The sequence below is a fragment of the Onychostruthus taczanowskii genome, unplaced genomic scaffold (genome assembly GCF_017590055.1).
Source record: "Onychostruthus taczanowskii isolate IOZ18803 unplaced genomic scaffold, ASM1759005v1 scaffold261, whole genome shotgun sequence".
Classification (NCBI taxonomy): Eukaryota; Metazoa; Chordata; class Aves; order Passeriformes; family Passeridae; genus Onychostruthus; species Onychostruthus taczanowskii.
Genome location: NW_024499918.1, coordinates 23,396 through 37,116, shown reverse-complemented (window position 1 = coordinate 37,116; position 13,721 = coordinate 23,396). Strand labels below are relative to the sequence as shown.

Sequence of the window (13,721 nt, the reverse complement as noted above, 5' to 3'; positions counted from 1 at the left end):
CTGCCAGGGAACTCGGGGCCAGTGAGTTCCAGATGAGTGGTGAAAACCACCCTGGGTGACAGCACCCATTCCCAGAACGCTGAGTGCAGGGCAGTTGTGCTGGTCTGTCTAGCAAAACACACAGAGAGAGAGACTCTGTAAAGCACAGAATTGAAAGAGGAATGGCCCAGGAGAGCTGCAACAGCACAGGGATCAGGACTCATGGAAGCTTGAAGTTGTGCAAGAGTTTGTGAGCTGAAAAGGGGCTCAGAGAAGAGTTTGATGGTGACATCTGCAGGAACAGGAGACTGGGGGAGTTTGAGTGTGCCCCAAATGAAAGCACTCTCTCCCATACCCTAAGATCCTACCTGAGATCAACAGTAACAGGAAGAAGACACCTCCATCCATCTCCAAGGAGAACCTTTTATCCCCATACTGTCCATGCTGTCCTTGTTGAGTGCTTCCCTTCCTAAAAGGCACTGACAAAGAGCAGCTCAGTGCGGCAAAGGTTTGGAGGAGAAAGGAAAAGAGAGCACTTCCAGGTTCAGGAGCTTGTCTGATCTGGAAACTCTACTCATGGGATTCAACAGCAAGAATGTTGCAGCTGGATCAGTTCAAGGTAATAAGAAGAGAGATTTTTGGAAGTATTTAAAAATTAGGTAGATATGGTACTTAGGAACATGTTTTAGTGGTGGGCTTATTGTGCTGGCTTAGTGGTTAGACTTGATCATCATAGAAGTGTTTTCCAACACAAATCATTCCAGTATTTGAAAGAGAAAGTGATGCATGCAGCCTAGGGTGGCCTTGGGCACATTAATCAGGGGTGTGTTCCTCAACGTCCTCCACTGGATCTGGAAGGAGAGAGACAGACCTGAGAAGGTTTTGGAGGTGCTTGTTTTGCAGCAGGACTATGGGAGCCTGAGGTAGTTAGGAAAAGGCTGGACTAAGACACCTGGGAGACTGCATGGAGCCTGTACCCACTGTCTGTGGGAAGATGTGTGAGAATCCACACTGAGGCTGGTGGGATGCTCTCTTCCCAAAGAGGAAGCTTCTTGCACCACATGCGACTCCCCTGTGGGGCTGTCTCACTTCCGTGTGAGTGCCTCTCCTGTGCAGACACCTTTCCTGAGCGGCTCATGCTGAGTCCTGCTCAGAGACTTCATGCCAGCATGGCCCTGCCAGCGCTGGTCCTGGCATTCTTCCTGGCCCTTGCTCCTCTGCTGCTGGCACCGGGACAGATGCACCACGGTCCTGTGACTCCGCGGGTATACAAGGAAGCAGGTAAGAGCAGATTGTGCCTCTCTCTTACAAAAATGGTTTTGCTGCTCCTCTACTTGTGTATTTGCTACATGGCTTTACCCTGCTCAGCCCATAACTGAGCTGTGGGAGGGCTGGAGCTGGTATCTGCATATGTTCCTTCATGTTGTGGTGGGACAAAGCTCTATTTGGGATGGAGGCCAGCAAGCCTTGCTGTGCTGGGAAACTTCCATGAGCGTGGGACTTGCAGTGTCCCTCTAGGAAGTGGGTAGTGTTGCTGGGAGCAGGAGGTGGCCGAGTCTTGTTATGCAGTAGACAGGTGAATCCAGAGCAATCAGGGCAGTGATGGCCTTTCTGGGCAGCTCGAGCAGCACCCCTGTCACAGGCGACAATGGTGTTCATCAAAGATGTGATCTGTGAGCTCTGTTAGCTGGGATGCCTGCTCTCTCCCATAGTCCCTGGGGTTGAAGGAGCTGCAGTTTGGTGGGATTGCTCACATCAAGAGGCTTGTTCTGCTCTTTCTCCAAGCAAACAGGGTTAGGGGCAGCTCCTTGGTCTCTGCTAGGCACTTCCTACAAAGAATGTGGTCTTTCCTGTGGTGATTATGTGCTGTGCCCTGGGCTTGCTGGTACCTGTCCACAGGGTATGGCTAGGGGACTTGAGCTGTGAGTATTCTCTCTGCAGGGAAATGGGAGAAGTGGCTAGCCAAATCATCAGATGGGTCGTGAGTCATGCTACCTATCACTGGTGGCTTAAGGGATGCTGCCCTTCCAGCAGTGGGCAGCTCTCAGCTTTCCAGGGCAGGATGGCACCTCCTCTCTCCTAGTCTGTACAAATGTCTGGGACTGACCCAAAAGGATGTCACCCTCGGCCAGGGTTACTTCAAGGTGTTTAATGGCAGGAGGGGGGAAGGTGTGTGAGGAGGATGAGGCTGGGACCAAGTCAAGGGTTTCATGTCTGTCAGGTTGTTTTCTGTCAGTGAGGTGTGTGCTCTGAGGGCACTGGGAGAGACACTGTTGAGGGGGAGGGAGTTTCATGCATGCACTACGTGGTCTAAAAGGATGGGGCTGGTGACCACTGTCCTTTGGCGTGGAGAGCTGGGAAGAGGGTTGCCGTGATGGCGTGGAAACCTGCTGCCAGAAAAGGGAAGTGGTGAGTGCTGGCTGGCAGGAAGTGGGCAGCTGCAGCTGGAGAGAGGTATTTTATCCTCCTTCAGGGAAGGCCAGCTCCATGCCCACTGCCTCCTCATGGACTTGTTTTGCACTAAGTGAGCAAGTCTAGGAGACATGTCTGCCAGGGCAGGACAAGGCAGACTCATTTTGGGTGAAGTAGAGAGGTTAGGCACATTGGGCAGGGTGTGAGCTTTGTGGCCACTGGTGTGAACTCAGGTGGTCTGAGGGGCAGACTCTAGTTGAAAACTTCTTTCACCCACTGTGGAAAAAACTTATTAACACACAGAGTCAAGGTATTTTATTTATTTACAGTTCTGCACAGAAAAATGTGCTAGGTGGCAAATCCACATAACCAGCACACTGAGGCAGAAAAAAGCAGGTATACTGACAGAGATACAATCTTCTTACTGAAGTCACTGCTTGCCTGCGTTACTATGACTCATTCTTTCCCTTCTTCACTGTAAAAGCACTGTGTTCCAAGAAATCATGGTACATGCTAGGAGTGGTGGTCTTTTTGAGAGAAAGAGGCAAATGATGAACTGAGAACGTGGGATTTTTACTACAATTAAGAGCAAGGATTCATCACTAGGGTGATGAATAGTGCACAAAACTCATCAAAACTGGGTGTTTTCTAGCTCACAGGTAAACATCCTGGATGATAAAGGTGTTTTGTTTTTTTTGTTTCTCCCCTTTCAAGGACTTACACGATTCATTTTCTGTTTGCCTCATTCCTGTAGTTACTGCTTCCACTGCAGAATTGCTTGTTTTTTTCTCTTCTTATCTGCAACTTTACTCCTGTTATTCACCATTGCTGCTGGCAGAGACTCTAAGGGACCAAGCTGTGGAGTCTGGAACAGCAGCAGAGACTCCCTGGGCCTGGTGCACTCCCACAGCGCCTGTATTTGTGGGAGAGAGCCGCATCCCCCAGGCTGCTGGACCCCTCTGGCTGGGGTGTCTCCACAGCAGCAGGTGGGCAGGATAACCCTGTGGATAACCCTCCTGCAGTGCCCCTGAGGCTGTGGAGAGGGATAAAGCATCTGGGGGATGGGGCTCATCCTGAGAGGTGCCATCTCTGCCACCCCTCTGAAGAGAGAGAGATTGACACCCCTCTGGATGGAACTCCCTCATCCTCATGGATGCTGCTGGAGCCCAGTGACCCTCAGGCTCTGCCTCCTGGCCTTTGCACACAGGAAAATGTAAAATTCCCTCCGACTGGGACCCCAAACTGCGGTTTAACCCAGAGAAGAACAACAGCTATGCTTTGAACGAAGTGGTGCAGCTCAGCTGTGAAGGGAAGATTCCTGGGAAGTTTGCACCATCTGTGCCACAGATTCAATGCATTTCCAGAGGGGCCCAGATCCTGTGGAATGAGACTCCCACCTGCAAGGGTAAGCACAGCCATGCACCAGGGTCCTGAGCTGGTGGCAGACCCTCTGTGACCTGGTCACGCACATGACAGTGCAGGAATGGCAGACCCGGATGCCTTGGCTTTCCCCCGTGTCCTGGCACTGACAAGGCTCTTTTCATCTCAGCACCTTGCTGCAGGCACCTGCTGGGATCTCTGCTCCTGGGGAGAGGAATCCTTCCCAGCCAGCATCTCCTGCCTCAGCATGAAGTAGGAATAGCTGCAGGTGTTCTTCTTTTTGCCTAGAAAGCTTCTCTAGGGTTTGGGTTGTTTCTAGTGTGGGAGGCTGTTACTGCAGCCTGGCTTACCTGTGCATGAGGGAGACAAGAAAATGGGGACTCAAATACCCCATGGAGGGGGCAGAATCCAGGGGAGGCTTGTGAATCCTGGAGGTGGGGTGATGAGGAGCCCTGTGTGCTTGGAGACTGCCTGGGCACATGAGACTCGTGTGTGTTGGGGTGAATAGTCAGAGTCATGAGAGACCTGTCCCATGCCTCCTCTGATAACCTCCCAAAAGTACTTCTCATACAATTTTACCTCTGACAGAAACATGCCAAAGGCCTGCTTGGTGGGACCCCAGACTCCAGCTGGCACCAGCCCATGACAGTTACACAGAGAATGAAGAAGTGACTCTGAGCTGCAACAGTGGTTTCCAGCCGTCCTTCACCCATGTCAAATGTGCAAACAGGGTTCAGCCATTGAATTATTCCATGTCCCTAAAGGAAAATGCGTGGCTGGGAAGAAACAGCAGTGGTGTGTGGATTCCGGTTCAGGAGAACATAGTGTGCATTGGTAAGCAGGGTGTCAGCAAGTGCTTCCTAATGAACTCTTGGTTAATCTCTGCCCCGTTCATCCAACTCTGAGCTTCCATCATCACTGTGGCCAGGGATGCAATCCTGATGCCATGTCGGGGTGGCTTGGATCTCAGGCATTTGGTACCTGAGACCATTCTCCAACTGAATTCTGGCACATCCTTGTCCACCACCTGCCTGGACAGGCCCCAGCTGACACCCACCCACAAGGAAAGCCCCATCCCAACCAGCCTTGCCAAGGTGTCCCATCAGAGCAGATGGACTTGTCACCTTCCCTCTCCTTTCACTGGCTAGAGGGATTGCTGAGTACCCACCACACACCCCGCTCCTTGAAACCTCCCAGTCCAACTAACATACACTTTCACCTCTGCCAGAAACATGCCAAAAGCCCTACTGGGATTCCAGACTCCAGCTGGCACCAGACTGGGAAAGTTACAGGAAAAATGAAGAAGTGATTCTGAGCTGTCCCAAGGGTTTCCAGGCACCCTTTACCCATGTCAAATGTACAGGAAAAGTTCTGTCTGTTATCAATGGAAAACCTATATACAGAGAAGCTTGGACTGGAAAGGACAGCACAGGCAATGTGATCAACATTCAGCCCAAGTTCAGGGTATAGTGCCTGGGTAAGGAGGCTTCAGGAGCATTCCTGACTGCCCTGCCCTGCCCTCCCTGAGCAGGGAAGGCAGCCTGTGGGGGCACAGGGAGCTGCTGGCTCTGTGCTGCCTGGGGAAATGGCAGGTGCTGCTGAAGACAGTGTCAAGGCAGCTCCCGAGTCTGCTCTGTGCCTGCCCTGGGGCTTCAGGGGTGCCCTGGTGGGGAGCTGGCTGATGCCAGCTTTAGTCCCTGGGGGCCCTGGCAGCAGGGAGTTTTGGTACAGAGGTCCCTCCCTTGATACCAAAGTAGCCATGTTGGCAGTAACCAGCACTGCCCATGGCACAGGAGGTCAGGGACCATGCAGGGCTTCAGGCTGTGCTCACAGGGGGCTGGGTGGTGTGTGGCACACACAGGTCTCCCTAAGGGCTTCTGGTAAGTGCATGTGCTGAAAAGTCAGGGCTACAGGTCTGACAGATGTTTGTGGCACAGGGAACAAGGGTAAAGGCATGTCCCCCTCCTCGTGTGCTGGTTCCCCCTCCCTGGCCCTGCTGCATGCTGTCACTGCAGAGCCAGCTTTGGGGCTCAGACTTTTTGCCTTCTCAGGAGGAATCAGGGTGTTGCCATCCTGCCTGAGTGACAAACAGGGCGACAGAGTCTCTGGGCAGGCTTTGTGCACAGTGCAAACTCCTCAGTCCCTGACTCCAGCTCCTCCTAGGCCTATCCAGGAAACCTGGGGGAAGAAGTTTGGAGTCCTTCTTGTCCTCATCCTCTTGCCAAGAATTGGTGTGGAAGGGCTGCTCTGTGCAGTGTCCTGGAGCTCACCTCTTGCTCTGAGGGGCCAGGGAAGGGGATGCCCTGCTCCATGCCCTGCAGAGCCACACTGCCCAGCTAACACTTTCCCACCTTGTTGGTGCAGAGAAATGCCAGAAGCCCCAGTGGGACTCCAGGTTTATCTTTAACCAAGAACAAGAGACCTTCAACCCAAATGAAGTGGTGAAGATACGGTGTCCTGAGGGGTACTGGCCTCCACTCATGGAGATCAAATGTGTAGCATTGAAACCACGAGAAGGTTCCATGATTCCTCATAGTGGCTGGAAAGTGAGGAGTGGCACAGACATCTGGCACCTTATGGAAGAGACCTTGACCTGTGTGGGTAAGTGAGCAAGCCAGACACTGTCCCAGTGCTCTCAGTCTGTCCTACCCAGGCATGGAGAGCAATTCTGCATGTGTGGCACAGCATCAGTGCCCCGTGCTCAGGGTGGTCAGGGCACAGAAGAGAATTCCATAGCAAATTCTGGAAGCATCCCAGGTTTATGTCTGTGCTGTTGACAACTCTGGCATGTGTAGTCTGGGAGAAGGCAGAATGCCCTTGTCTACTCTGTGCTGGGGACAGGCAAGTGAGGGGATGGTGGGGTTGATGGAGCCTGGTGTCAGAGCTTGGAGGGGAGGGAGGGAATGATCCTCTTCAAATGTTCCCTTCACAGATGTCCGCCAGGTTTTCAATGGGACCCAGAAAGTTTCCAGCACCAGCATCAAACTGAACTGGATCTGCAGGTTCCCTCCTATGTGCCACCGTATTTGGGCCAGGTGCCGGATGGAGTTCCATTCCTCCTCAGACTGTGAGGCTGAGGACGTGAAGGTAGAGGAGATGCTACAAGGCCACAAGGGAACATTCACCTGCTCCCCTCTGCAGCCCTTCACGGTCTACAGTGTCATCATCTCCCTGCTGCCTAACACAATCCTGTACACAGACCTCATCATGACAAAGGAAATGGGTATGTTTACAGGAAATGTCAGGATGCTCTTCACCCTGAAGCTCAGCCAGAGCACCTGCTCCCTGCTGTGATGGTCCTGGGGTCAGAGCTGCTTGCAGCCTGTGGGGATCTGGGGAAGGGGCTGTGCAGGGCCCTACAGCAGGGCCTTCCCCCTCCTCACCACACCATTTTGGCTGCAGAGGCACAAGCAGCCTTTGTGGGGGGACAAATAATCACTATCCAGGCATGATCCTGTTCCCCTGTGCTTCCAGTGCCAGACAAGCCAGAGAATCTGAGGATGGATTCCAAAACGGGGACCCTCAGGTGGGAGGCGCTGCCCTCCTGCAAAGGGGAGATCACTGGATACCAGGTACCAGGATTCCATGGAGTGCCTGTAGTCCCCCTCACCTTGTCTGGAGCTCTGTGCAGACAGCCTGAGGAGAGGGAGGAACCCTCCTTGGCCAGGGCCCACAGGCTGTGCCCTGTTGGTTTTGTTCTGGTAGGGACAGGTCCCCTCTAGTGCCCAGCCCCTCTCCACAGAGCTGCCCAGTGCAGAAGCAGGATGTTGTGCTATTGTCTAGCAGCTTCCTGTCCTTCCTCCAGCTGAACATCACCACCTTGAGAGTACAGGACGGCAGCTTCCTTGAATTCAGGCAGGTGTTGGTGAACCAGTCTGTCTCTGCATATGCACCACCTCATCAGACAGCTGGCAGCAAATACCTGGTGACAGTGCAGGGCCTGACGGCAGCTGGGGCTGGGGCTGCATCACAACTGGAATTTGAAGCCTACGTCCGGGGTAATGGTTGTTCTACCCTTTGTCTGGTTGGGGTGGCCTCTCAGGGGGTGAGTGCTGAGTCTGGAGCAGCCTCCAGACCTGTGTGTGCACCCACCGTGTCCCAGCTCAGACAGGGGCAGGGAGTGTGGGCACCTGGCTCAGCAGTGAGCATGAAGCTCGGGGAGTCCTTCCTTGAGGGCTTGCATTGGCAGGTCTGCTTCAGCCACTGTGTGTGCCTTTGATACCAGACTGCCCCCTCTACTCTTCCACTGAAGAAGGTGACACCCATCCCTGCATTTGGGTGCACAGGTGGCTCAAGGTCAGAGAGCACTAGTGCTGCTGAGCCTGGGTGTGTGTTCTCCTGTAGTGTGCAGGATGGCTGAGCAGGCTGCCAGACCCTCCAGCTGGGGCCATGGGACAAGGCCCTGTGCTCCAGAGCCTCTCTCTGCCCTGTGCAAGCAGAAATGGAGGCAGGGGAAGGCTTGCTGCCTATCCCTGCAGCAGCCAGGGCAGCAGGGTCTGGACACGCATTTCTACACGTGCAGACACTCAGCAGCAAGGCTGGTGCACCAGTGCTGGTGCACGGCCCAGGCTGTGGCACCCACTGCTCTCTGTGTGTTAGTTTCAGGGCAGCCTCCGGGCCCTTGGCCTGGGTCAGCAGTCACTGTAGTGGTGGTGGTGGTGCTGTTGATCCCCTTGTCTGCTGGGATCATCTGGTTCATGCTGTTCAGGTGAGTTGCGTGAGATTTGGAGTCTTGGTTCTGTCTCAGGCCATGCTGTGTTGTGGGGTGGGTGGGGATAGAGAGGGTTCCCCAGATGCTCCCACCCTTCTCTGGGTGCTGAGGATGCAGCTGGCTGGTCCTAACACAAATTTGCTCTAGGGCTCCTAGGTGGGACTCTAAGTGTCTTTTTCAGGGCTGGGATGGGGCCGTGTGTGCTGAGGGACCCTCTCCCCTTATTGCTGGTACAGCTGCCACCGCTGTCCCCTGGGGTGTAGGTGGGCGATGCCTGCCAGGGCAGAGGGAGGGTGTACAGAGCCCTCCATGCCACTGCTGCTGGGTTCAGCAGGGTCTGGCCCAGGTCAGCCTCTCCCTGACTCAGGACTTCCCTTTGCCTTCCCAGAAAAAAGAAGACCTTGCCCAGAAATGCTGAGGAGGATCAGTACACAGGTAGGATTCCCAGCACAGAGGGACTGTAGGGCTGGAGCTGGGAGGGGAGCAGGTGTATTTCAGGAGGGCCTAGTGGCATTCTGAGGTAGCTCCAGGCAGCCTCGCTGGCTTTGGCTGACCTGTCAGACCAACGTGTCCCACATCCACTCCCAGCTGAGACCCTGCTCAGTAGCCTCTTCCAGCAGCTCCTGGCTGCGGTGTCCCTGAGGTTCCAGTGAGGGCTGGGAACTGCTCCTCCTCACTCTCTCTGGAGCAGGCAGCAGCTCTTCCCAGCCCTGCTGTCCTGTTGGTGTGCATCCCAGGACGATCTGCTGCCCTTGGTGGTGCTGCCTGCCTGAGGCTGCTCTGCTCCTTCTCCCACAGCCCCCAGGTCCCTCAGGCTGTTTCTATCCTCTTGTCCCCCCCCAGATCTCCAGCCCTACGAGAATGTACACGGGGATAATTACTGCGTGATCGAGAATTTTCTTGAGAAGGATGCAGGTAGGAAATGGGTTGTCCTGCCTGTGAGGCCACATGGCACAGAGTGGAGACTGCCAGCTCTGATGGTGTGTCTGAGCTCCTCACGTTGCCGAGGGCACGCAGCAGCCTCTGCCCTGGGCTCTCTTGCTCTCCTCAGGTAAGTGTGGCCAGGATGGAGAGCCATTTCCCCACTCCCTGCTTGTTCATGAGACTCAGCAGTGAGGAAGAAGAGCAGCTGGAGTGGACATCTGAGGCACTTCCCTTCTCGAGGCTTGGTCCTCCACCAATGACAATGAGTTATCCCATGAGTTATTGCTTCCCCCCAAAACTGTCTTCTTCATCAAGCTCCAGAATCCTCTGCCACAGCACAGGAGCAGCTTTAGGCATGGGACGACCTCCTCGTGACAGCAAGGATATGTCCTGGTAGTTTTCCAGTGCTCTGGCATAGCCATCTCACCAGCATCTTGGTGCCTGCAAATGTTCCCTGAGATTGGAGGAGCTCACAACTCCTCTTTCCAGGCTGTGTTCTTGTATCCATCTATACCCTGTCCTCTGCTTGAGGACTCTGCTTTGGCCTAGCTGTGCTGCCCTGGCCACTTTGCTGCTGTGTTTGAAAAAACCAATAAATTGTTGTGGTTTGCAGGGGCTGCCTGGCCCACAAAAGCTCCCATCTTGTCCTCGTTGTTTTGTATGTGAAAGCCTTGACCCCATGAATCTTCATGGAGGAGCTTGGAGTAGGCTTTTCCAGCCCCTGACAGCTCCAAGGAAACACACCTGAGTGCTGCATGCTCCCAGTGCAATGCTTTGGGTGGCTGCTTTCCCTCTTCCCCATCCTATTGGTAACACCATCTCCACTTGCATAGCTGGACCTCTGTGTTGGTCTGTGTCCTCCCCTGTGGGTGTTGGTGCTCATCTCCCATCTTGTGAGGTGCAGCTGGCACTGGGCCTCTTGGGACATCTGTGTCCTGCAGCCTTTGGGATCTGCTGGCTCTTGGCTGCTGCTGCTGTCCCATCCCTCCAACAGCCACTGTCTCCCATCCTGTGGGGTGCCAGTGCCCAGTGCAGCCTGGATCCTGAGATTCCAAAGGCTCTCCTTGGTGAGGGCTGCACTGCTGGCAAATGGGGCAATCAACCTCTCTTTTTTCCAGCTCTGTGTGTTGCCTGTGATGAATCCATCTCCCTCTCCTGCCCTTGGGCACAGGGGCTCTCCTGAGCTCCCTGGACTCAGAGCCTATTGTGTCACAGACATATTTTATGAAAAATCCTTTTGCCAGGATCTTTTCTCCTGAGAAGCTGGGAAGCTTCAGCTTCTCCACATTTTGCTGCTTTGGAATGTAATTTGGAAAATTGTTTACCCAGCATGTGAAATTGTTTTTACTTGATGACCAATGACAGCCACCTGTGTCGAGGCTGTGAGCAGTCACAAGATTTTATTATTCCTTTCTATTCCTTTTCAGCCTTCTGATGGATCCTTTCTCTCTATTTTTAGTATAGTTTTAGTTAGCATTATAATATAATATAATTAATATAATTAATATAATTAATATAATATAATGAATAGAATAGAATAGAATAGAATAGAATAGAATAGAATAGAATAGAATAGAATAGAATAATATATCAGCTTTCTGAAACATGGAGTCAAGATTCTCATCTCTTCTTTTGTCCTGGGACCCTCGAACACAATCACACTATTGCTGGTGCCTATTGTGCTTTTTACAGCCCTGGACACAGAGCTGTCATGGTTTTTTGCTTCAGTGTTGTCTCTCTCCCCTGTCAAACCTGCCAATACCCAGTGCAGCCTGGAGGCTGAGGGGCAGCCTGAAGGCTCTCCTTGTGGAGGAGTACACTGTCAGAACATAGAGCAATTGACCTCTCCCTTCTCCAGCTTCTTTTCAGCCTGGCATGTCTTGCATGTGCTGGTAAAGACATGTTTTGACAGCTCTTCAGTCCCAGCTCAGACAGGGGCAGGGAGTGTGGGCACCTGGCTCAGCAGTGAGCATGAAGCTCGGGGAGTCCTTCCTTGAGGGCTTGCATTGGCAGGTCTGCTTCAGCCACTGTGTGTGCCTTTGATACCAGACTGCCCCCTCTACTCTTCCACTGAAGAAGGTGACACCCATCCCTGCATTTGGGTGCACAGGTGGCTCAAGGTCAGAGAGCACTAGTGCTGCTGAGCCTGGGTGTGTGTTCTCCTGTAGTGTGCAGGATGGCTGAGCAGGCTGCCAGACCCTCCAGCTGGGGCCATGGGACAAGGCCCTGTGCTCCAGAGCCTCTCTCTGCCCTGTGCAAGCAGAAATGGAGGCAGGGGAAGGCTTGCTGCCTATCCCTGCAGCAGCCAGGGCAGCAGGGTCTGGACACGCATTTCTACACGTGCAGACACTCAGCAGCAAGGCTGGTGCACCAGTGCTGGTGCACGGCCCAGGCTGTGGCACCCACTGCTCTCTGTGTGTTAGTTTCAGGGCAGCCTCCGGGCCCTTGGCCTGGGTCAGCAGTCACTGTAGTGGTGGTGGTGGTGCTGTTGATCCCCTTGTCTGCTGGGATCATCTGGTTCATGCTGTTCAGGTGAGTTGCGTGAGATTTGGAGTCTTGGTTCTGTCTCAGGCCATGCTGTGTTGTGGGGTGGGTGGGGATAGAGAGGGTTCCCCAGATGCTCCCACCCTTCTCTGGGTGCTGAGGATGCAGCTGGCTGGTCCTAACACAAATTTGCTCTAGGGCTCCTAGGTGGGACTCTAAGTGTCTTTTTCAGGGCTGGGATGGGGCCGTGTGTGCTGAGGGACCCTCTCCCCTTATTGCTGGTACAGCTGCCACCGCTGTCCCCTGGGGTGTAGGTGGGCGATGCCTGCCAGGGCAGAGGGAGGGTGTACAGAGCCCTCCATGCCACTGCTGCTGGGTTCAGCAGGGTCTGGCCCAGGTCAGCCTCTCCCTGACTCAGGACTTCCCTTTGCCTTCCCAGAAAAAAGAAGACCTTGCCCAGAAATGCTGAGGAGGATCAGTACACAGGTAGGATTCCCAGCACAGAGGGACTGTAGGGCTGGAGCTGGGAGGGGAGCAGGTGTATTTCAGGAGGGCCTAGTGGCATTCTGAGGTAGCTCCAGGCAGCCTCGCTGGCTTTGGCTGACCTGTCAGACCAACGTGTCCCACATCCACTCCCAGCTGAGACCCTGCTCAGTAGCCTCTTCCAGCAGCTCCTGGCTGCGGTGTCCCTGAGGTTCCAGTGAGGGCTGGGAACTGCTCCTCCTCACTCTCTCTGGAGCAGGCAGCAGCTCTTCCCAGCCCTGCTGTCCTGTTGGTGTGCATCCCAGGACGATCTGCTGCCCTTGGTGGTGCTGCCTGCCTGAGGCTGCTCTGCTCCTTCTCCCACAGCCCCCAGGTCCCTCAGGCTGTTTCTATCCTCTTGTCCCCCCCCAGATCTCCAGCCCTACGAGAATGTACACGGGGATAATTACTGCGTGATCGAGAATTTTCTTGAGAAGGATGCAGGTAGGAAATGGGTTGTCCTGCCTGTGAGGCCACATGGCACAGAGTGGAGACTGCCAGCTCTGATGGTGTGTCTGAGCTCCTCACGTTGCCGAGGGCACGCAGCAGCCTCTGCCCTGGGCTCTCTTGCTCTCCTCAGGTAAGTGTGGCCAGGATGGAGAGCCATTTCCCCACTCCCTGCTTGTTCATGAGACTCAGCAGTGAGGAAGAAGAGCAGCTGGAGTGGACATCTGAGGCACTTCCCTTCTCGAGGCTTGGTCCTCCACCAATGACAATGAGTTATCCCATGAGTTATTGCTTCCCCCCAAAACTGTCTTCTTCATCAAGCTCCAGAATCCTCTGCCACAGCACAGGAGCAGCTTTAGGCATGGGACGACCTCCTCGTGACAGCAAGGATATGTCCTGGTAGTTTTCCAGTGCTCTGGCATAGCCATCTCACCAGCATCTTGGTGCCTGCAAATGTTCCCTGAGATTGGAGGAGCTCACAACTCCTCTTTCCAGGCTGTGTTCTTGTATCCATCTATACCCTGTCCTCTGCTTGAGGACTCTGCTTTGGCCTAGCTGTGCTGCCCTGGCCACTTTGCTGCTGTGTTTGAAAAAACCAATAAATTGTTGTGGTTTGCAGGGGCTGCCTGGCCCACAAAAGCTCCCATCTTGTCCTCGTTGTTTTGTATGTGAAAGCCTTGACCCCATGAATCTTCATGGAGGAGCTTGGAGTAGGCTTTTCCAGCCCCTGACAGCTCCAAGGAAACACACCTGAGTGCTGCATGCTCCCAGTGCAATGCTTTGGGTGGCTGCTTTCCCTCTTCCCCATCCTATTGGTAACACCATCTCCACTTGCATAGCTGGACCTCTGTGTTGGTCTGTG

At 53.9% G+C, this 13,721-nt stretch overlaps 1 protein-coding gene across 1 annotated transcript; it reads left to right on the top strand.

Annotated features, from left to right (window-relative positions):
* The first annotated feature begins 1,148 nt into the window (after window positions 1-1,148).
* On the top strand, window positions 1,149-13,057 carry LOC121337367. The gene is given in 13 exon segments (XM_041407439.1): window positions 1,149-1,260; window positions 3,599-3,796; window positions 5,000-5,248; window positions 6,704-6,994; window positions 7,246-7,343; window positions 7,577-7,769; window positions 8,377-8,479; window positions 8,871-8,917; window positions 9,326-9,397; window positions 11,836-11,938; window positions 12,330-12,376; window positions 12,785-12,856; window positions 12,993-13,057. Coding segments are annotated over 13 exon segments (1,650 nt in total).
* The last annotated feature ends 664 nt before the right edge of the window (window positions 13,058-13,721 follow it).